Source organism: Hylobates moloch, unplaced genomic scaffold (genome assembly GCF_009828535.3).
Source record: "Hylobates moloch isolate HMO894 unplaced genomic scaffold, HMol_V3 SCAFFOLD_8, whole genome shotgun sequence".
Classification (NCBI taxonomy): domain Eukaryota; kingdom Metazoa; phylum Chordata; class Mammalia; order Primates; family Hylobatidae; genus Hylobates; species Hylobates moloch.
This window is the reverse complement of record NW_026652283.1, coordinates 62,682,652-62,706,876: the sequence shown is the minus strand read 5'-3', so window position 1 is coordinate 62,706,876 and position 24,225 is coordinate 62,682,652. Positions and strand designations below refer to the sequence as shown.

The following is a 24,225-nucleotide window of genomic DNA, read 5'->3' as shown; positions in this document are numbered from 1 at the left end:
CAAAAGATATTGTTAAATGCCATTCTCTTCCACATTTCAAGAACTGCTGATTCTCTGGGGATAGAAAGGTGATTGCTTAAGAGGTGAAGCCCCTTAGAGCATTCAAAATGAGGAGTGATTTTGTACAGAGGATATCATGCAGCAGGCTGGATGTCTAGTTCCAATTCCTTTATTTGTTACCTCTGAGACCTTGAAGAAGTAGTTTCTAGCCTCGGCAGACCAAAGCTTCATCTGCAATTGAGAGCATTGGATTGATGATCTTCAAGGTCCTTCCTGCTCTAGCATTCACTGAATCTGCTATTTTTGACATATTGAATAATCAGAAGCAGCCAGTTTTAGTATCTTATTATAGCAAAAGCGGTAAAAATAATGAGCATATACTATCAATGTGCATCTATGTCTTCTTATGTTTGAGTGAGGATCCTGATACATAAACCTTGGCTGATAATTTCTACTGAAAAAAATCATAAGTATTAAAGACACTCTTCTGAAGATGTTCTCTCCACACTCTCCTACAGGCAATCATGAGCAAGAGGGTTGGCATCATCGGAGCTGGAGTCAGTGGCTTGGCTGCCATACGGTGCTGTCTGGAAGAGGGGCTGGAGCCCACTTGCTTTGAAAGGAGCAATGATGTTGGAGGCCTGTGGAAATTCTCGGTGAGTGGCACATCATTAGAACACCAGTGGAAGGAGATGGGTTCCAATGCAAACAAAATCTGGTCAGTTCTAATTCAGATTTAGAAGGCAGATCACAAAAGCTCCAAATCTGGAAAGTAAAATCTTACCTCTCCAACCATACTAATGACCAGAAAACTATTTCACACCAGCAAAATTTGTCCTGAAAAGGACATTTTCAGCTCATTAAACACCATCACCTGCATGGTGAAATCCAGATCTCCAAGCTGTAAAGGGCACTAACGTTAGTAATTAGTCAAAAATATACCATGGCCTTCCCAGGTAGCTGAAACAGTTCTATTCTTTATTGCTCTTAAATGCCAGGAACACGATTAGAAAAGAGACAAACAAACCTGGACTGAGATCCTGAGGTCAGAAGTCCTGAGTTCTAATTTCAACTTGTAGGTTTTCTAGGCAGATAGATTTCAGGCCAGTTGCTTTTGTTTCCCTGGACCTCAAATGCTCATTGTCAAATGCGGAGGATATGATTCCATAATTAACTTATGTCTATTGGGCAGACAGAAATTATTATAGATGATGATTGTGTGTGATGTGTGTGTGGCTGTTGAATAGCCTATCAGCTCCAAATCCAGAGAGAAAAATTACGGTCTTTGCCATTTGGGATCATTGTAGAAATAATATAATTAGGAAATAGTCCTTGTAAACACATTTTTTTTTTAATTTCAAAGCCAAGTTTGGAGAAACTTCTAGTTCTTCTGTCCTGAATTTCCCAGCCATTGTAATCAGTTGTCGATGATACATATTTGGCTTGAAAACATTATATTCACATCATTCATATTGTAACTACTTCCTGTCCTGGTCTCAGTTACTGCTCTGCCTGCACCAATAGCCTCCTCCAATAGAGTATATCAGTGCTAACTTAGAACACATTTTTATGCTTCTCCAAGCCTTTTTTAAAAAAAGTTTTGGTTTTGTAACCCTGAAAGCACTCCATTTTTATTTCCCAGTAAGGGGTAATCAAGAGTTAATATTTTTCAAGAATTTGATTTTCCTTATTTACATTTGCTCAGGGAAATGTGGACAGCTTAGAGTAAATCATAAAATGGCTTTCTACCATCTCCCTAGTAACAATTAAATGACGCTTGAACATCTATTCTGGTAGTTTGTGCTAAGTACTGGGATGACAAATATGGAATATAATCACTCTTTGTAAATGGTTCCATTTCATTTGATTAAGCAAGCCATAATATAATTCCACAATCCTTTGATAGCAAATGGGCAAAAACTCATTTGATAGCAGAACCTCTTCTGAAATCATAAGGTTAAATACCGTGAATTGGATCGACATGAAGCTAAGGCTCACTTTCTGTTGCACGGCAGAAATTTTATTGCATTTGACAGATTGCTGCCCCAGATCTGACTAGCAGTATTATGGAGCAAAATCCAAAAATGTACACATTCCAAAATATATCTGGCCCTAAGACTTTTAAATAAGAGATTATATAACTACAACAACAAGATAGACCTTGTCACCATCAATTCAATGGATGAGTGCCTCGAGCTTTTAGAAGAGGGCGGACTACGGAAATCTTAGTAGGTCAAAGAAAACCTCCCACAGGGATGACACTTAGCCTTGAAGGGTAATCCCAGACAAGCAAAATAGAGGACCACCTGTGGCACAACTCCTAGAGAGCGCATTTCCCAACAAAGTCTGCGAATGGCACTCCATAGGCCTATGCAGTCATTGGCAGTGTGCCAGCACCAGGTAAGAGAGACCAACAATCTGTGAAAGGCACAGAAAAAGCAATGAACATGGTGTGTGCAGAGAGGGATCCATGAGTTAGCCAATATAGCCAGATCAGAAAGTTTACTTAAGGAAGCAATAATATGATACAAAGATCAGTAAGATACAAAGTTGGATTCTGAGTTATCAATAAGATTCAAAGTTGGATTCTGAGTTATCCACAAGAAGAAATCTTCTTTTCCATAAGGCCATGTCTATAAGCAAAATTCTACTCAAAGGCCTGGTGAGGACATGGACCCGTACAAATACTCAAAACCTTAGTCCCCTCCACATACCCCAACCCTTCCTTCTTTTCTTAGAAATGTTGCTTGGCACAATATATAATCAGAGAGGGATTTTTTTTATGTGTTATATAAGACTTTATCTTGTAAGCCTTTTTTAGAAGGTGTTCTAACAGACAGAAACCTGATAATTCTGAACTTTTCACTATTTGCTTTTTCTGAGAAATGAAAACCAAATGGGATTTAAATACTAGCAGGCTGAATGTGAGTGTGTTTTAAGTTTCATCCACTCCTAAATAGGGCCTCGTGTCCTCAAAAGATTTTATTACTGCTGTAATAAGAAGTTGCTTAACAGCCAGGTGCGGTGGCTCATGCCTATAATCCCAGCACTTTTGGAGGCCAAAGCGGGTGGATCACCAGAGGTCAGGAGTTCAAGATCAGCCTGACCAACACAGAAAAACCCCAGCTCTACTAAAAACACAAAAATTAGCCAGGTGTGGTGGTGGGTGCCTGTAATCCCAGCTACTCAGGAGGCTGAGGCAGGAGAATCTCTGAACCCAGGAGGCAGAGGTTGCAGTGAGCTGAGATCACGCCACTGCACTCCAGCCTGGGCAATAGAGAAAGACTCCATCTAAAAAAAAAAAAAATGCTTAACAATAGGTTAGTAGCATTTTGATTGCAAAAGCTGAAACCAGGACTATTTGAACTTTTTCCCATTCATTTATTCCTTTGTTCATTCAATGAATACATACTGTGTACTTTATGTGTAGGGTACTATAGTAAGCATAGCTGCAGACAAGAGGCCAGCCAGCACTTTAAAAGCAGTGAGAAAACAAGTATTAGAATAACTATAAGTGACTATATAATTAGGGCAGTAAGGATAATGGGAGCTTAGTAAAGCTAAAGATGATTTGGTAGTAGCTGAGAGGGAAGATAAAGAAAGGCATGAGAAAGTTGAAGGCAACTTTTGAGCATATTTCAAGGGCATATTTAGACAAGGAGATATGGGACTCATAAGCAGAGCTGGAATAGGAAAGAAGATCAAGGTAGACTGCTTAGATGCATGTACAACATTCTGAAATTAACCTCTGACTTTGCCCTCAAGTTACTTATGTTCTCATGAGAAAGATGAGAGATGAACACAGTTATCATCCAAGACAGATGGTGCCCACAGCTCCTTAGATCTCTGGTTCTAGGGTAAGCTCCCTCAGCTAGAGGCAGAGTCAAAGTTGAATTTCCTCCTACTGGCTCAAACCACACCTCATACTGAAATAATAAAAATGCATGCTCCCTGGAGCAACTGACTTGTTATATAATACATTTGCTTTTTTGTGTTTGTTTGGAGAACAGTCTTTTAGGAAAAATTCCAAGGAGCTGTAATGTACATACTCTTCTCTCCTTGTGTTATAATTGGCTGAGGTCAAGGGGCAAAAAAGCAGAGATTCATTCAAGATGGAAATATTCCAAGGCCTTAGCATCTGTTTCCCAGAACAGAGTCTTACATTCTTTAACCATGCTCCATCCCACAGTTCAGCCCTGCCTCCTTCAATAGGCAGCTGAAAAAACCTCCTTCCCACCTCTCCTTCTTCTCACAACCATCAGTAGAAGGCACTAGCTGTGGGTGAAAGGGAAGCACTCAGCCTGCCAAACTGCTGGACATGAGCCTTCACCCTTTTTCTGACCTCCACAAAAATTTTAAAAAGTTTAAATTCCTATACTTCCACGCTTATGAGAAATACAGCAACCATGAATAGAGGAAGATTATGTTTTCAACTTGAGAAAAAATACTGAGGCTTTGGGCAGCCCCCCACTTCCCCACTGGGACACAATCCTCTCAACCCTTTCCAGCACTTTTTGTCTCCCTCTTCCAGAGGTCATCTGGTGTGAGAGGGAGATACACATCTTGAATCCAGCAGCAACGTGACATTCCATCTCTTTCCCCCATTGCACAAGAGTCCCTTCCGGACCTTGGGAAGCAGAAGCTGCCAGCTCTGAAATGTATTTTCAAGGCAGCACATTGTGTGCACTTTTACCCTAACCTCGCAACTGAGAGGAAATGTTTATTTTCAATTTAGCCTTTGACTGCTTCTAAAAAATAAGCCACTTTTCAATTACACAGAGGCTTTAAAATGAAGCGCCAAGATTTAACACATGTTCTAAGGGCTCTGGTTTCCTGTGTTTCTTTGGTGAGGAGTGAAGGCCAGCAACTGGTGAGCCAAAGAATAGGATTCATTTACAACAGAGCAGTGGTTCTCAAAGTGTGATTCCTAAACCAGCCGCATTAGCATCACCAGGAACTTGTTAGAAATGCAAACCACCCCAGACTCCACCCCAGACAGATTGAATCCGAAATTCTAAGAATAGGGCCCAAGAATCTACAGTCTAAGGAGCCCTCCAGGTGATTCTCATTACGCCAAAGTTGGGAAACCACTTCAATACTGGGTTGCTGCCAAGGAAGAGTTTGCTAAACTCCAAAAGCAAATAAATAGGCTAGGAGTCAGAGCCTCCTCTAGACAGTTTTGTTTTTTGTTTTTTTGTTTGTTTATTTTTAACCTGAGTATAAGATCAGAACCAGTGGTGGCACAGGAGAAAGCAAAAACCACTAAATGACTATAAAGACAGAGCTAACACTGAGGGTAATTACAGTAAGAAGATTCATGTGGAAAGAGCTCCAGTTTTGTGCCAGGTGCTACGCGAAGGGCTTTCCATTCTATATCTTACTGAGAGCTTTTAATTTTTGTTTATGCTTTTAAACATTAAAAGGGTTTTAGTCAACCAAGAATTGAACCACTGTGTTCACTGAAGGGAACACAATTCTTGGCTTTCTCTTTAAGCTTTCTTATTCTCCCTAGGACCACACAGAAGAAGGCAGAGCCAGCATTTACCAGTCTGTATTCACAAACTCTTCCAAAGAAATGATGTGCTTTCCAGACTTCCCTTACCCGGATGCTTCCCCAAACTATAGGCACCACAGCAAGCTCCAGGAATATATAAAGACATATGCTCAAAAGAAGGCTCTTTTAAGATACATACAGTTTGAGGTAGGGGTCTCATAACTTGTACTGTTGAAATTAAGATATGTGTGGGTTAGAGAAAAAGGAGGCAGCAAACTATTATCAAAATTAGAGCCAAATGTTTGGGCACCTCAGTCATCAAATGCTGGCTCTGATTATAAAGCATTCATGCATTGATTTTTTTTCTCCTAGACTTATTAGTTCACTAGTCTCTGAGAGCTTTCAGACTACCTTAGAAAATGGAGGCAGCTATCCCGTCATTGTCCACTTTCCACCCTCATGCTCTGATGTTTTGGAAATAATCCAAACTGCTTTAGTATATATTAGGAATTTTGTCAGTTCAATGCCAATGAGTTGTGGTTCAAAAAACCACAGCATTTGGTAGGAATTCTCCCATTACATTATGAAAAGGTTAACAACTTAAATGGGAAATATAGTCATTGCCCCCATTTTTACCCACTCAGTTAGTTTTTTTATTAAAAAAGACTTGAGATTTCAGCATCGTTTCTGTGAGAATAATGTTTTACATTTATTTGGGACTCTTTATTGAGCATTTCTGTCTGTATGTTTGGAACTCTTAACCTCAATTAACTGCTGCTAAATGCAGAACACATGCATATAGTGGGAAAAACAATCAGCAAACTTATGAACCGTGGTGATATTTACATCATTATTTTACCTGGAGTAGCCCCAAATGTATAGTTAAAATAAAATTTTCCAATAGTCATTTTATTACATTCATTCATTACATTCATTTACTTCCATTATGGTATTAATATCAACAAACATTAATGAAGTTCTTATTGTGTACTTGCATTGTGCTGTGTGCTATATGTAAAAGAAAAAGAGGTCTAAGACTTAGCTCTCAAGAAGTTATTTCAAAATAAATATATAAAGAGTAAGTAAAAAGATTCCAGTAACAATTTCAATCAAAGAGAAAATTTTTTAAGGCTGTCTATGATTTGTTTATAAATAAAACAATGCTATGGAGATCATGAAGCAAGAGGCAACGCTTTGGGGGAAGGTATTTTCTAGAGGAGGTAAAATTTAGTTGTATTTATTAGGTGTTTTAGATAAATGAGTGGCATGAGTAAAATTAGAGAGGTGGGAAAATGCCCTGCTCATTTGGAGAACAGCAGGCAAACCAAGTGGGTTAAGAGGGAGATATATCTGCTAGGATGAGATATGGCCACATATATCAGTAAACTAGTGTGTACTGTGACTTTGAAAAATAGAGGATTATTTTGCAACCATGTAAAAGAAGTCCAAAGAAGGGACATCCAGAGCTTATGTGATGGCACCAAAGTCATCAAAGATTCAGCTTCACCCTTCTTAGCATGAGGCTTACATCTTGAGGTTTGCCTTGTGGTCCAAAACAGTTGCTGAAGCTTGAGCCATCACATCTGCCTTCTAGGCAAAAAAAAAAAAAAAGTAAAGAAAATAATGAAGGGCAAAGGGATGTTCTCTCAGCTGAATCAGCTCCCCTTTTACAAATTCTCCCGAAAAAACTGTCCAACATTGCTTATATCTCACAGGCCACCCTAGTTGCACAGGAACCTGGAAAATGCATCCCTTTTCTGGGTATGTTGTCACTCCAAACAAAATCAGGGTTCTGTTAGTAAGAATGAAGGGAGAATGGACATTAGGGAAGCAATTTGCAGAATATGTTCCAGAAAAGTCTGTGGGAATAACAGAAAATAAAACTAAAAGAGTAAATTGGAACAAAATTGTATGGACTTAATAGTAATCACATTCAAAATGTAGAATAAGTTTTAGAGGCTGTGAAGTAACAGAAATTGAGCAGGAGACATTAAATGAATATGGTCCTTTAGGAAGATTAATCTGACAAGCAGGACAAAGGATGGCTTGTAGGAAATGGGAGGCTGAAGACAGGCTAGTTATAGGTTCTTGCCGTAGTCCATGCAAGGGGGTGATAAGGACTTGAATGAAGGCAGTGTTAGCAATCATGGAAAGAAAGCGTGAGATTGGGAGAGAAATATTGTTTAAACATGAGGCAAGGATGGAGAAATAACAAGGAAAACAAGTCATGGATTTGAAACATAAGTGGCTGGGAGGTTCATGTCATCATTCAAAGAAATAAGAAAGTCAGATGCCAGTTTCAAAGGAAATTTAAGTAGGTCAATCAAAACCTGCTACATATGAGGAAGTATTAGGTGGCCCTCCAGATGGAAAGGTCAAGCTAAACTGGATAGAAGAGAGACCAAGGATAGATGTATTTGTATATTCATACCACGAAAGTTGCTAATATTTCTTTCTTTTTTTTTTTTTTTTTTGAGACAGAGTCTCGCTCTGTCGCCCAGGCTGGAGTGCAGTGACACAATCTTGGCTCACTGCAACCTCTGCCTCCCAGGTTCACACCATTCTCCTGCCTCAGCCTCCTGAGTAGCTGGGACTACAGGCGCCCGCCACCACGCTTGGCTAATTTTTTGTATTTTTAGTAGAGATGGGGTTTCACCATGCTAGCCAGGATGGTCTTGATTCCTGACCTCATCATCCACCTGCCTTGGCCTCCCAAAGTGCTGGGATTACAGGCATGAGCCACCGCGCCTGGCCGTAAAGTTGCTATATTTCTAAGATAGAGTATTTATGCAGAGCAAAAGAGACGCCAACTATCAAACCTTGAGATATTCCCATATTTATTGAGTAGATGGAAGATGAGGTCAGAAAAGGAGGAAGCCATGTCAGTAGAGGGTAGCCATAAGAAAATAACACAGATTTGTTATATGACATCATTCACAAAAATATTCAGTGTGATTTACCCCTAAATCAACTAACCTGATGTCAAAAAGTAAATATACTCCAGTAATATTTCTTGTGAGATTCAAAGACTCACTGAAGATTCACTGTGACTCCAATTTTAATATCTTTCTATACATTTCTGAATGACCAAGAGAGCTCATAACAATTATTTCCTCCACAGAAACAATGCAAGAAGGAAAAAAACTTTCACATGTAGAATTATAAATAGAAAAATAAATTTTCTGGTTTTCTTAAAGACCCTGGTTTCCAGTAGAAAGAAATGTCCCAGCTTCTTAATCATGGGCCAATGGGTTGTTGTTACTGAAAAGGATGGGAAACAGGAATCTACTATTTTTGATGCTGTAATGATTTGTTCAGGACATCACGTATACCCCAATCTGCCAACTGATTCCTTTCCTGGTAAGTTTGGAAAATACATAATAACCTAAGGACTTATATGCAAACATCAAGAGTTAGAAACATATCTTTCTATAGATATTACATAATGATTATTCTTAGATTTCAAAAGAAAAAAATTAAGTTTAATGATAGGATGTAGTAATAAATAGCCTCATAAGTCCTTATATTAAAATAATCAAGGACTGCAAGCCAGAGATCAGACAAACACAAGTTCCTGTTTTACAGACCGTAACTCAAATATAAGTTCTGACAGCACACAGGGTCTTCAAGCACAGTTACATTAAAAAAAAGTAGAGTCCAACTGCAAAATGGTTTAAAGAAAGACACGTTTACTTTTGTTATTTATTGGAGACTCCTAAGTTTCTAATTTCATCTTCATCCACAATTTGCAAATAAACTTTAGAAATCTCAGTGATTTGTGTGTGGGTACACACATGGGTGTGTGTATAGCAGCATACTTCATTACCATCCAAAAGTGGCAAACCTCAAATAAATACAATATAGATGGAGCCTTCCTTCCATTTTTCCTTCCTTTCTTGCCACAGGAACACAATCTACTCAAAGATATTAGAGTTCCCATGTCTAGGTATGATGTCCATAGGCCAAGGCAAATCAAAAATTCCAGGAGGAATATAAGACTAAAACTCTTAATGTTAACGGGCAGCATATTTAATGTTTATGAGCATGGGATCAGAACACCTGGCCTCAACTTATTATTCCACTAGTTCCTTACCACTTAACTTCTTTGTCTCAATTTCCTCCTCTTTTAAAATAAGGACAATAGCCCACCATGCAGGGATGTTATCAAGATTAAATAGTTAAAACATGTAAAGCATTTATCAGAGGATCTAGCCGACAGAGTTAACTCAATAAATATTAACCATTATTATTATCAAAACATACATTCTCATGCCTTAAGATTTTTTAAGGAACTAAAAGTAAGTTTTAGGGGGCTTAATGTCAAAAAATGCTAAATGGATAAATGCACTTCAACTAGGGAATTTTTTAATTACAACTGATAATAGGTTTAAAAAGACACAAAGAAAACGTCTTCATAATTTCTGAAAATCAGTTCAAACCACTCGCCATGTCCCACTTAGGCCTGGACCAGTTTCGAGGCAACTACCTCCATAGCCGGGATTATAAGAATCCAGAAGCCTTCAAGGGGAAGAGGGTCCTTGTGATTGGTCTGGGGAATTCTGGATCTGACATTACTGTTGAGCTCAGCTGTCTGGCTACACAGGTACATGACATAAAGGTTTTGGGAAATAAACCTAAGGTAGGGCTGTGCTACTAAATGAGCAGCCAAGGCACTGAGGATGGTACTTCAATGTCACACCACAAGAGATTCACCTCTTGTATGTGGCCCTTCAAATCAAGGAGGACTTGAGACATCCTCTATGTGAAGCTAGTAATGAAGTACATTCCATTGAATCCAGAAGTAAGTGCATGAGTGTGTGTATGTATAGATGAGTGTGTATGTGTGTATTTCTTGTTTTCATTTTATATTCTGATCACCTCCAAATAGACTAGCTCCTGGTCAGGCTTAATCTTTATTTATTTAACAGTATTTATTATAACCTATCATGCAAAAAACACTGTGTTTACCACTCTGAAGGTCTGAAAGATATGCATGACTTGGTATTTACTAACATTAATTCAATCAGCAGCAGATGCTCAACAAATATTGGGCACTTACTATGCTTACTATGTGTCAGAACTATGATAAACTAAAAATAAATGCATAAATAAGTTAGACTAGTTCCTGACTTCAAGGAAGAGTCAATGGATGGAGATGGAGTTGACAGGTACACACAGACTATCACCAGAGGAGATGGTGAGTCTTCCAGTAGAATTAGGTGTGGCAATAGCAACACAGGGAAAAGAGAATCTAACTTAGCCTGGATGAGGTCAAGGAAGACTTCCCAGAGGACTCCAAGCTGAATCATGCATCATTGATAGAACCTAAAGAAACAACATATTTTTAAGAAAACAGGTTCTCAATAAATAAATTCTTAAATGGATGTAAATAAAACCTAAATTTTTTAAACTAAAAATTCCCTTCAGTTATCACAAAGTTAAAGTCTATTTTGCAAAGATGGTAAAATAGATAAGCAGCCAGACTCGTCTCAGGGCTGAGGCGGTTGCCATGGTTTGGGTTGCTCAGAAGTCCTTGGGGTATGTGTATAGGGAGAACTGGAAAAGACAACTGGAGACAGAGAACAGAATTAAATCCTTGACATCTCGTCAGCCTAATTTCAGCTAGAGATTTAGCTACACTTTTCCCCCACCTAGTCCAGTATCACCAGCCACAACCACTGGGGCTCACTGGATCATCTGGTCCCTACCAGACTTGCCATCTTAGTCTATGAGTATGTGAAGATTAAACCATCACAGTTGAACACAGAGCCCTGTTGTTCCTAGAGGTATGGTTCCAATCCTTTCAACAACTACACACCAGCCCTCAGGGGTAGTGAAAGAATCCTGTCTCTACTAGTTTAAATTTTAGACTTTAAAAAAAAATTTTTTTAAGTTCTGGGATACGTGTACAGAACATGCATAGGTATGCACATGCCATGGTGATTTGCTGCACCTATCAACCCTTCATCTAGATTTTAAGCCCCACATGCATTAGGTATTTGTCTTAATGCTCTCCTTCCCCTAGCCCTCCACCCCCCGACAGGCCCGGTGTGTGTTGTTCCCCTTCCTGTGTCCAGGTGTTCTCATCATTCAACTTCCACTTATGAGTGAGAACATGCGGTGTTTGGTTTTCTGTTCCTGTGTTAGTTTGCTGAGGATGATGGCTTCCAGCTTCATCCATGTCCCTGCAAAGGACATGAACTCATTCTTTTTTATGGCTGCTAGACAATTTATTTAGACCTGCCTTTTAAAAGTATTCCTACTTGGATATTGAGGAAAATGCATGGAAGTGCCCAAAGAAGTGTGTTGTGTTTGCTTATTTCTTACAGAGTAATACTGAAATCTGTGTTGCCTTTCCCCACCAGGTCATTGTCAGTACCAGAAGTGGTTCCTGGGTCATGAGTCGGGTCTGGGATGATGGCTGTCCTTGGGATATGATATATGTTACCCGCTTTGCATCCTTTCTCCGGAATGTCCGTCCTTCATTCGTCTCTGACTGGTTATATGTCCAGAAGATGAACACGTGGTTTAAGCATGAGAACTATGGCCTAATGCCTTTAAATGGGTACTTAAAAATGGAAATTTTTTTATTCAAAAAAGGGGAGGCACTCATTTAATGAATTTATTCTCTCTAGAACTTACTTTTGTTGTCTCATTGAGCCTAGAAACATTAAACTCAAGGTTTCACAGGTGATGGAATACACCCAGAGACCATGTATGGCTTAGAAAACTTATTGAAATTAGTCCAGTACAGAAAGGGTATGGAAAAATCTGAAATGGAGATGATGCAGACAGATAAATCACCCTGACATGCATGACTCATTTGTGGTAGCTACAAGCTATAGCATAGAACTTTGAGGACTGAACAAACTCAGATTGGTTTTTTGGAAGAATATCTTGTCCATGCTTATGGGTGAACGAAGACATCAATAATAATACCTGCTTCTCAAGATGGTTGTGGTATTCAATAATATAAAAATATAAAAATTGCTTCATAAATGATAAAGCTTTAAAAAAAATGGTTCTCCTTAGTCTCAAATTTTCTAATGTGCTTCAAAGGAGCAAATAACAAAATAGTGTTAATCAACATGCCTCAGCAAGTAGGAAGTCTCAAAACAAAAGTGCACACTTCCTCCACCCCTGAAATGTTGACATTTTTGCAGAACCATCAGGAGGCATGGAACACGTAAAGTAATGGAGAGTCACAACTAACGTGGCCTGTAAGATTAGTCAGATTCATTTATTTACTTCTTTATAGAGACAGGGCCCAACACTTACTAATTAGGAAGTCGTTCCAGGTAGAAGAATCAGCATATCAATAGAAAAAAAGAATATTTAAGTTGGTAAGAAAAGAAAGAATTGAGAAATTTTATCTCCTGGCCCATGCTAGCCAAAAAGTTTCATTGTGTTTAGAGAAAGAGGGTAAGAAAAAGGAGGAACTGTAAATCAAAAGAGCAAATGCCAGATTTAGGAGCTAAACTGTCAATCCAAAGCACTTATACTACCAAGACTTGCAGACTGCTATAACCCTTTAAAAAAATGTTGATTTTATGCATTTAAAATTATGTTTAACACTGGGGCTTGCTTGAGGGTAGAGGGTGGGAGGAGGAAGAGAATCAGAAGAAAATACGTATCAGGTACTATGCTTATTACTCAGGCAACGAAATTATCTACACACCAAACCCCTGTGACACACAATTTACTTATATAACAAACCATGGACCCCCAAACCTAAAATAAAAGTTTTTAAAATTTATGTTTAATATAATAAGTCCCATAGCTTGAGCTGGTTAAGATTTTTTATCTTGTAAGAGTAACTATAAATTATATTTTGGCCTTGCCATTTAGACAATAAAACACAGTTTTGGAAATTCATTCATTCTAAAAACTAAGCTTCCTTTTGGAAAGGGTTCTAATTACCCTAAGTTTCTGGAGGGAGAAAGGGGGAGGAAAAACAGGTTTCATTACGGTCTGTTTTGCTACCTTGTAAGGCAAAAGAAGAGGTTGTAGGATTAGATAGAAAATCATGTGGAAGTATAGAGACAAATTTCAAGATTTACAAGGTTTCTTTGTGTCTGAGATACTTGCAGGAAATTCCAGAATTTCAAAGGAAACTTAAAATGAAATATATCATCCTGAAAAATACGATTCCTAGAATTTTGGCAACTAAAATGCAATATCAAAGTTGTTACACTTTTTTGTGGACTCAGCTGATGAAAGAAAACCAAACATGGCAATAAAACTTCCCACCACTGCACGTCTGATTTCCCCATATAAGACAAGACTTTAAAGTTATGATAATAGTGCACTTATAACAACAGTGCTTGCATGTGCCAGGAACTGTTTTAAGTGCTTTAAGGATAATTGATCATTTAATTTTCACAACAACCTATGAGGAAGATTCCATCATCATCCCCATTTTACACATAAAGAAACAAATACAGAAAAGTAACAACTAATAAGAGACCGAGCTAGGTTACGAACCTGGGCCATCTGCTTCCAGAGTTGGCATTCTTAACAACTTTATTAGGTCTGTAAATTAGTTTTAGTCTCATTTAGGAAAGGAATTGCCATGAGAGAAGAGAGTTCAATGGCACTCATGCTGATGTTTAACTGCTCGATGTCATTTCAATGTTATATGGGCTGTTGCAGGTATTTCTTGGAAATGAGCTATTTACAGCAAGGGTGTTTGCCTCTAATTTCTGTAGTTCCCTGAGAAAAGAGCCTGTGTTCAATGATGAGCTCCCATCCCGCATCCTGTGTGGCACTCTGTCCATCAAGCCCAGTGTGAAGGAGTTCCCATCCTCAGCTGTGTTTGAGGATGGGACCGTGTTTGAGGCTATTGACTCTGTCATCTTTGCAACAGGCTATGATTATTCCTACCCCTTCCTTGATGAGACCATCATGAAAAGCAGAAACAATGAGGTTACCTTGTTTAAAGGCATCTTCCCCCCACTAATGGAGAAGCCAACCTTGGCTGTGATTGACTTGGTTCAGTCCCTTGGAGCTGCCATCCCCACAGCAGACCTGCAAGCCCACTGGGCTGCTAAAGTATTTGCAAGTAGGTGGGCCATTCTGTCTTTCATTCATTTTATCAATGAACATTTACTGAACACCTGCTATATACAAAGCACTGTGCTAGGGATACAATGAGAACAAGACAAACATGTTCCTTGGCCTCTCAAAGCTTAAAATGGGGTGTGGAGGATGCCATAATAGGGGAAATTTGTGGGGGGGGCTCTAGTGAGGGGAGTTGGACAGTGAATTATTTTGCACAGAGCAAACAGTATACAGGAAGTCATAAAGGTGAGGAAAAGCATGAAAAGCGTAAAGACCCAGAAACATTTTGGTGGAAGGGAATATAAAGCAGAGGCAGGGAGTGGCAAGAAATACAGGTTTATAAGCCACGTTAAAGAGCTTAAACTTCTCAAAGGGATTAAGGACTTTGCAAGATTTTAAGCAAGAAAAAAATAGCAGAGGATAACTGCAATGTCAGGCTACATTATGAAGACTGGAAAGGCCCCGGTGAGTGTTGGAGGTGTGCTAGAAACCTCACTGGTGTCAACTTCTGTCAGAATAACAAAGTCAGGCCACTCTGATTCTCGTGACAATCTTCTTCTTCTCTCCCTCTACTCTAGACTTCATGGTCTCCAGGGGCCACAAGTATGCTTGTGTGAGGAAATCAAGAATATGAGGATTACATGGAGAAAGGCAATGTCTCAAATATATTGATTTAATTTACTCCAGTCATACTGAATGTTATCATTATTATTGAAAAGTGTTTTTATTCAAGTATTCTCCAAAATATTGACCAATATAGGTATAACTTACTTAACATAACTAATCCATAAAAACTTACACTATTGGTAATTAATAAAACATTACAATCATGGAATATATATATTGTCTAAAACTTTGTAGATAAATAAATTTCTATTTGAAATACACCATGAAAGATCATTATTTAAATAAACCCCATCATGAAATCTTTTGTAAAGGTGCTCCCTGCAAAATACTTCTATTGCCTTTTTCCTTTGAAAGGCACAACAATGCCAAGACCCTGAGGTATTATGAGAAGACTGGATATAGTTCATAAACCTAAGAAATTTACATGAAGCAAATGGTATCATTTATTTATTCAGCAAATACTTATTGAACACCTACTGTGTCAGGCTCTAACCTGGCACTTAGGACACAACAACAAATGAAGCAGAACAAAATCCTGGCCTCTTACTTTCTAGCAGGGTGTCCAGCCAATATCAATCATAGGGTACTACCAGGCTGACATAAGACCCTAACGATGACTGGGAAATATTCATGCACCACAAATTTTAGAGCAACTTTCTTCCACTGTTACAAAGGCAAATAAGCTACCATCACCAGTTAAAAGAAGTTGCATTGATGTAGTGAAATTCGCAAAAAGCTAAAACTTGTCTGCTGCCCCTTAAAACAGCTTACACAGCTGCAGAAGATGTTTAAAATCCTGTGCTTCCTTCCATTACCTCATTTAAAATGCCAGAAACCTTAAAGGGAACTGTTTTACCAGATTCTTTCTTCAGAGAAGTTTTAAGAAGAGGATACAGAATAAAAAAGGAAGAAATTATTAAGCTATTATATGCATGAAGTGTACTGAGCACATATTTTGAGGATTAGGTCCTCCATAATGTTACAGAAATAAGAGACTGAGTGATTTGAAGCTACGAATGTCTCTGCTGTCACTATCTCACAACAGGCCAGCTTTGCCATTCCCAAAGGTTCATTAACTTTTCAAGTCTTTGTTTCTGTGAACTGGTATTTTGCTAAAGATATCAAAGACATCTCCAGCTCCTCTTAATACAAAAGTTTTCAGGAATACAGTTTATAAAAACCAAATTATTTCCATCATATGTCATTATATATTTCTGATTTGTGTTTTTCAATATTTTTCTCTTCATTTCTTTTCTAGACTCATGTACTCTGCCAACCACGAATGAAATGATGGATGACATTGATGAGAAAATGGGGAAAAAACTCAAGTGGTAAGCAACTGTACTTGCTAATAGAGCAAGTCCTAAAATGTGCCTTTATATGTAGAAAAACATTAATATGCTCTAAATACTGTCATTACTCAGAGTTTACATTTTCCAAACACTTGCAATAATCAAACAATATTTAGATAGTAAACAGTCATTACACTTTTCTTGTGTAACTCAAGAAAAGAGGTTTTCTATCAGGGATAATTTTGCCCTCCAGGGGACATATGGCAAAATCTGGAGATACTTTTGGTCATTGTGAGTGGAGAGGGCATGCTAACAGCATCTTATGGGTAGAGAACAGGGATTCTGCTAACCATCCAACAATGCAGAGCACAGTCCACCAAAACAAATAATTATCTGGCTCAAAATGTCAATAGTGCTGAGGTTAAGAAACAGCTCTATAAATGACTACAGTTGACCTTTGAACAACACAGGTTTGAATTATACGAGTCCACTTATACGTGGATTTTTTTCAATTAACATAATGCAGACTGGCCACAGCGGCTCACGCCTGTAATCCCAGCACTTTGTGGGACTGAGGCAGGCAGATTACCTGAGGTCAGGAGCTCGAGACCAGTCTGGCCAACATGGTAAAACCCTGTCTCTACTAAAAATACAAAAAAGTTAGTCGGGCGTGGTGGTGTGCACCTGTAATCCCAGCTACTCGGGAGGCTGAGGCAGGGGAATTGCTTGAATCAGGGAGGTGGAGGTTGCAGTGAGCCGAGATCACGCCACTACACTCTAGCCTAGGTGACAGAGTGAGACTCCGTCTCACAAAAAAAAAAAAAAAAACTCAAAGATGAATTGTGTAGCCTAGAAATATTGAAAAAAATTAAGAAAAAGATGCCATGTATAAAATATATGTAGATACTAGTCTATTTTATCATTTACTACCATAAAATATACACAAATCTATTATTAAAAATTTAAAATTTATTAAAACTAAACGCATACAAACTCTTACAGACTATACATGGCACCATTCATAGTCAAGAAAAATGTAAACAAACATAAAGATGCAATATTGTCATAACTGCATAAAATGTAGTACATAATGTACTAGTATAATAATTTTGCAGCCACCTCCTGTTGGTATTGCAGTGAGCTCAAGTGTTTTGAGTATCTACTTAAAATGCTGTGTGACATTAGTAATTTTCACCTGAGCAGCTCATACCTCCAGTAAATTCTGCATCACAGTAAAAAGTGATCTCTCAAGGTTCTCACATATTTTTATCATGTTTAGTGCAATACCTTAAGCCTTTAATAACACCATGGGCTCCATATAAAGTGTCATTAATGATGCTGGAAGTGCTCCCAAGAAGCAGAGAAAAGTTACGGCATTATAATAAAAAAAATTGAGTTGCTTAATGTATACTATACATTAAGGTCTGCAGCTATAGTTGCCCACCATTTCAAGATAAATGAATCCAGTGCAGCTATGCCAGCAGACATGAAATCTTGCACTTTTTGTAAAATATCTTTTTATTTTGGATTGAAAATGCAGCTTTTTATGTTGGTGCAGGATTGCTATAAGAAATTATACATATAGACTCTAATATAATTTGAGAAAAAGTGAAGTCATTATATGACAAAGCAAAAGGAAGGTGAAGGATCTAAAGCTGGAAAATTTAATGCCAGCAAAGGATGATTTGATTATATCAGAAAGAGCTTTGGCTTAAAAAGTGTCAAGATAACAGGAGACATGCTTGCTGCCAACCAAAAAGAAGGAGATGAATTCCCAGATGTCATTATGAAAATCATTGAGGAGGAAGGATATCTGCCTGAACAGATTTTTAATGCAGACAAAAGTGCCCTATTCTGGAAAATAAAAAGCCACAAAGGCCATTTATTAATAAGGAGCAGAAGTGAGCACCAAGACTAGGCAGGAAAGAATAAGCTAACTACTGTTTTGTGCAAATGCAGTCAGATTTATGATCAGGATAGCCCCTATCTATGAAGCTACGCCCCTCAAGCCTCGAAGGGAAAAGATGAATATCGGCTTCCTATCTTTTGGTTATACAAGACTCTTTTTCTGGATTAGCTCTGTCAATGCTTTGTCCCTGAAGTCAGAAAGTCCTTGCCAATAAGAGACTGCCTTTTAAAGTTTTTTTGATATAGACAATGACCCTGACCACCCAGCACCCCATGAGTTCAACATCAAAGGCGTCTAATTTCCCCCAAACACAACATTCTAATTCAGCCTTTATATCAGGGAGTCATAAGGATCTTTAAGGCTCATCACATACCATACTCTATGGAAAAGATAGTCAATGCTGTGGAAGATAACCCAACAGAGAGAACATCATGAAAGTCTGGAAGGATTATACCGTTGAAGATGCCCTAATTGTTATAGAAAAAGCCATGAAAGCCGTCAATCCTAAAACAACATATTTCCCCTGGAGAAGACTATGTCCAGATGTTATATATGACTTCAGAGGATTTACAACAGAGCCAGTCACAGAAATTGTGAAAAAGATTGTGGATATGGCAAAATAAAAAGGCGAGGTTGAAGGGTTTCAAGATATGGATCATGGAGAAATTCAACAGCTAATAGACACCACTAATAGACACTTTTAATTCCACACTAGAGGAACTAAAAGATGACTTGATGGAGATGAGTGCTTCCAAAGCAGTGCCATAAGAGAAAGAAGACATAGAAAAAGCCATGCCAGAAATAAATTGACATTAGATAATCTGGCAGATGGGTTCCAGTTATTTAAGACTTCTTTTGACTTCTTTTATATAACATAGACCCTTCTATGATACAGGCACTGAAACTACAGCAAATGATAGAGGAAGGATTACTACTATATAGAAAATTTTTAGAGAAATAAAAAAGCAAAAGTCAGACAAGTTATAATGTATTTCCATAATTACACCAATGGGCCTGCCTCTCCTGCCCCTCAATTCTACCCCCTCCATCTCTTCCACTTCTACCACCCCTGAAACAGCAAGACCAACCCCTTCTGTTTCTCCTCCTCCTCCTCAGCCTACTCAACATAAAGATGAGGATGAAGACGTTTATGATAAACCACTTCCACTTAGTGAATAGTAAACATATTTTTTCTTCCTCATAATTTTCTTAATAAAATTTTCTTTCCTCCAGCTTACTTTATTGTAAGAATAGTATTTAATACATATGACATACAAAATATGTGTTAATCAACTGTTTGCATTATTGGTAAGGCTTCCAGTCAACAGGTTATTAACAGTTAAGTATTTGGGGAGTCAAAAGTTATACATGGATTTTTAACTGCAAGAGGGCTCAATGCCCCTAACCCCTGAGTTCTTCCAAAGTCAACTGATATAGGAAGTTTCTTTAGTTTTTCAGACATTTAACATGGCATTGATATGTCAACCTAAAGGAAAACACTGAGGCAAACTTAATATAAAAAGAGAATTGATTTGGGCCAAGTTTGAGGACTGCAACCCAGGAGTACAGTGTCAAATTGCCCTGAACACACACTCCATTGGCAGCAGCTACAAGTAGGTTTTTAAAGGAAAAACAAAAGAGTCAACTTCTAAGTTGTTTACCAAGAACTTACATTAAAATTATATAAGCTATTGATTGGCTATATACTGTTCTTCGTATCACAAATTCTAGGAACATGGAGATGATGAGTGAGACAGCTAGTCAGGAATAAAAATGCCTTTTAACAATTGCCCCCAGGCATTGGTAGAGGGCAGCATGACAAGTCCCATATGCATCGCTCTCTGAGCTTGATAAATTTTGCATACCTCACATAGCACAGACTCCTCTGAGCTATTTTTCTTCTCTCACATTGAATGCCACAATGTAGTCACCCATTCAGGGCCTAAAAAAGAAAAGAAATGGAACCCTCAGATTCAACAAAACCTCATCTGCACAACTTCATCCAGTTCACAGAACAACTTTCAGAGTTGGGCACTTTTATGTGCTAACAATTCATGCAGCTTGATATCCTTTCTTCTGGCGCCCAATAGGAATAAAGATGAGGAAATAGAGAGGTTAAAATGTTCATCTTATTGCTTAAATGATAAGCTGCTCTTCAGAGTTTCAAAAAGCAAATTAGGCCACATACCAACTAAAAGAACTATAGAGGCAGAAAGGGGGTGATCTCTTTTCTCTCTGTCATAAAAGGTAATGGCCAACACCCCTATAACAAAAGACAGGTTAACAAGAGAAAAACATAACAGATTATGTGCACATGTGTGCATGAGAGCCTTACAAAACATGAACTCAAAGAAGGGCCAGTTCGTTCATGTTTAAATATTCTCTTCACTGGGGTTAGGGGAGATGGAAGTATAAAAGTAAATGATTTTTCAGAGGAAATTAATGAGTCCAAAGAACAGCAGCCCAGACCAAGTTTCTCTGGGCTTTGGGGGAGGTGTAATCACCCAACAGATTCATCTTGCTCACTGCCCAGAAAAGCTGATGCACTGAGAACAGCAGGTTTTTCCAATAGAGAGGGTTTAATAAACACACAGCTGTCAGAGGCATTTGAACCAGAGTGACTCCATCTTGAATAGGGGCTGGGTAAAATGAGGCTGAGACCCACTAGGCTGCATTCCCAAGAGGTTAGGCATTCTTAGTTACAGGATGAGAAAAGAGGCCAGCACAAGATTCAGGTCACAAAGACCTGGCTGATAAAACAGGATTCTGGCCAAAACCCACCAAAACCAAGATGATGAAAAAAGTGACCTCTGGTCGTCCTCACTACTCATTATATGCTGATTATAATGAATTAGCATGCTAGAAGACACTCCCACCAGCACCATGACAGTTTACAAATGCCATGGCAATATCAGGAAGTTACCCTATATAGTCAAAAAGGGGAGGAACCCTCAGTTCTGGGAACTGCCCATTTCTTTCCTGGAAAACTCATAAATAATCCACCCCTTGTTTAACATGTAATCAAGAAGTAACTGTAAGTATACTTGGTTGAGCAGCCCATGCCACTGCTCTGCCTATGAAGTAGCCATTCTTTTATTCCTTTACTTTCTTAATAAACTTGCTTTCACTTTATGGACTGGCCCTGAATTCTTTATTGTGAGAGGTCCAAGAACCCTCTTTTGGGGTCTGGCCAGCTAAACAGAAGGACAGGAGTTTATTACTACTCAAATTAGCCTCCATGAAAATTCAGAGGCTAGGTTTTTTTCAAGATAGTTTGGTAGTCAGGGGCTAGGGAATGGGGAATGCTGATTGGCTGGGTCAGGGATGAAACCACAGGGAGTCAAAGCTTGTCTTCTGGTCTTCCTCGGAGGAGACCACATGACAAGATGAACCAGTTTACCAGTCTGGGTAGTGCCAGCTGGCCCATCAGAATGCAGGGTCTGAAAAATATCTTGAGCACCAATGTTAGGTTTTATAATGGTGATGTTATCCATAGGAGCAATTGCGGACTTCTGACTGCATGACTCCTGAACCCTAATTTCTTATCTTGTGGCTAATTTGTTAATTCTACAAAAGCAGTCTGATCTCCAAGCAAGGAGGGGGTTTGTTTTGGGAAAGGGCTGTTACCATCTTTGTTTCAAAGTTAAACCGTAAACTAAATTTCTCCCATAGTTAGCTTGGCCTATGCTCAGGAATGAATAATGGCAGCTTAGAGATTAGAAGAAAGATGGAGTGATTACATTTTTTTTCACATTTTTTTCACTGTCATAATTTTTTTAAAGGTGATTTCAGAGGTAACATCACAGGACATGGGAGACTAAAGGGAGGAAAGTATGTCAAACAAAGGCTGTCCTGTTCTGCAGACGAAACCTCACAGAGAGCAGCTCTCAGAGTCAGTAGCCTATGATGAAAGTTTCTCTGTTATATATTCAGCGGTGCCTGACTCTCAGTCTCTGTCTCCTGCAAGTTAATCTTTCCTAGAGTGGGCAACGGAGGCCTCCGAGAAAGCCTAGTTTCCATCTTCTGTTTACTTCCCTTTATTTTCTCCACAGATAAAAATCTCCTTCACAAAAGGCAGCTTTTCAGGGCTGTTTCTGTCTGCAGGCCTTCTGAATAGCCATCTCAAAATCTGTCAAGGAAGTATATATTTTGCAGTAAAATATTTTTTGTTTTCTTTAGTATGAAACAATTTATATTGTTAGATTACAGGAGTATTAAAACCATCCATGATCCCACTTTTAAACAAACCAATCTGAAAGTCTAACATCGGGGCAGATTCTAAGCAATGTCTTATAAAGAATAATTAAGTGTTAACGAGTAAACTAAGTTAATTAGTCTCCTTAAACCAAAGGGTCAGTTTACTCCAGGCCACAAGGCCAAAGGCAAAAGTCCAACATTACATCAACCTCAAATAGAGATTAGGAAGGAGGAGAAAAGCAGCTCACTTAGCCAAAGAAAAAACAATAAATTCAATTTTGTGGAAAAGAAGGGCATAAATGGAGGTGCCACCTAAAATGTTATTTTTCTGAAAGAAAAAATAAGAAATTAATGCTCCTATTTGCAACTGTAACACTTATTCCAGTGTGTTCTCTTCTTCAGGTTTGGCCAGAGCCAGACTTTGCAGACAGATTACATCACATATATGGATGAGCTGGGCTCTTTCATAGGGGCCAAGCCTAACATAACATGGCTCTTCCTGACAGATCCCCGCCTGGCCCTGGAGGTGTACTTGGGCCCTTGCAGCCCACACCAGTTTCGACTGATGGGACCAGGGAAGTGGGATGGGGCCCGAAATGCCATCCTGACCCAATGGAACCGGACAGTGAAGCCAACCAGGACAAGAGTTGTCAGTGAAGCTCAGTGACCCCACCCCTTTTACAATTTGCCTAAAATGCTTTCATTCCCATTACTCCTTCTGGCTGTTACACTTCCATTTTATTAAGGAGAAAGTCTTTGAGGTCTCAAAGTTCAGCGTAGAAATGTAATCACACAATACAACACACACACACACACAATCACAACATAGTTCCTTTCTCCTTTGCTGAGGATATAAAAATCAGTCTTGGCCCATTTGAATTAAAGTATAAGTAAAATGGAAAATACTCAGCCTCTCTCTGTTGGGAATCTGTTCTCTAAAAGGCTTTTCACATGCTGAATTGGCAAATTTGGGGATGCTTAAGGTAAGACAGGAAGTCGAATAAGCATGAGCACAGATTTTCAGGCTGAAAAAGTTTAATAAAATGTAAAGGCAGTTTATTTTGTCCATTATAGTATATCAACCAATGTATTTTTCACATTAACTGAAGTTCTTGACATTAAATCAACATAGAAACATAAGTTTATACCAATACAACAACAAAGATAAAATGAACACATTGCTTGAAAGATATATACGGCCAAAGCTCTCCCAAGAGGAAACATATAACCTGAATAAACCTAAATCTATTAAAGTACTTGAATTTGTAGTTTAAAAACTCTTCCACAAAGAACAACAGGCCAAGATGTCTTCACTGGTTAATTCTGTCAAACATTTGAGAAAGCAGTATACCAATTATATGCAAAATTTTCCAGAAGATTAAAGAGGACAGAATAATCCTCAGCTCTTCGTATGAGGCCATCAAAGCCCTGACACCTAAACAAGACAAACACATTCTAAAAAAATAAAATATAGATCAATATCCTTCATGAAGAAGGATATTGATATGCAAAAATTCTTAACAAATGTTAATATAATCCAACAGTTTATAAAATGAATAGCATAACCAAGTAAGAATTATTCTGGGAAAGCAATGTTGGTTTAATAGTCAATGTAATTCACCACATTTGTAAACCAAAAATGAAAA

At 38.4% G+C, this 24,225-nt stretch overlaps 1 protein-coding gene across 2 annotated transcripts; it reads left to right on the top strand.

Annotated features, from left to right (window-relative positions):
- Positions 1 to 524: 524 nt before the first annotated feature.
- On the top strand, positions 525 to 23,246 carry LOC116472300 (putative dimethylaniline monooxygenase [N-oxide-forming] 6). Of its 2 annotated transcripts, XM_032159094.1 has the most exons (8): positions 525 to 656; positions 5,513 to 5,701; positions 8,692 to 8,854; positions 9,955 to 10,097; positions 11,860 to 12,059; positions 14,203 to 14,555; positions 16,440 to 16,512; positions 22,982 to 23,246. In XM_032159094.1, the coding sequence occupies exons 1-8, from the start codon at positions 525 to 527 to the stop codon at positions 23,244 to 23,246; spliced, it is 1,518 nt and encodes a 505-aa protein (XP_032014985.1). The 2 variants fall into 2 exon arrangements, with proteins under 2 accessions (XP_032014985.1, XP_032014986.1); XM_032159095.1 differs by lacking the exon at positions 5,513 to 5,701.
- Positions 23,247 to 24,225: the final 979 nt, after the last annotated feature.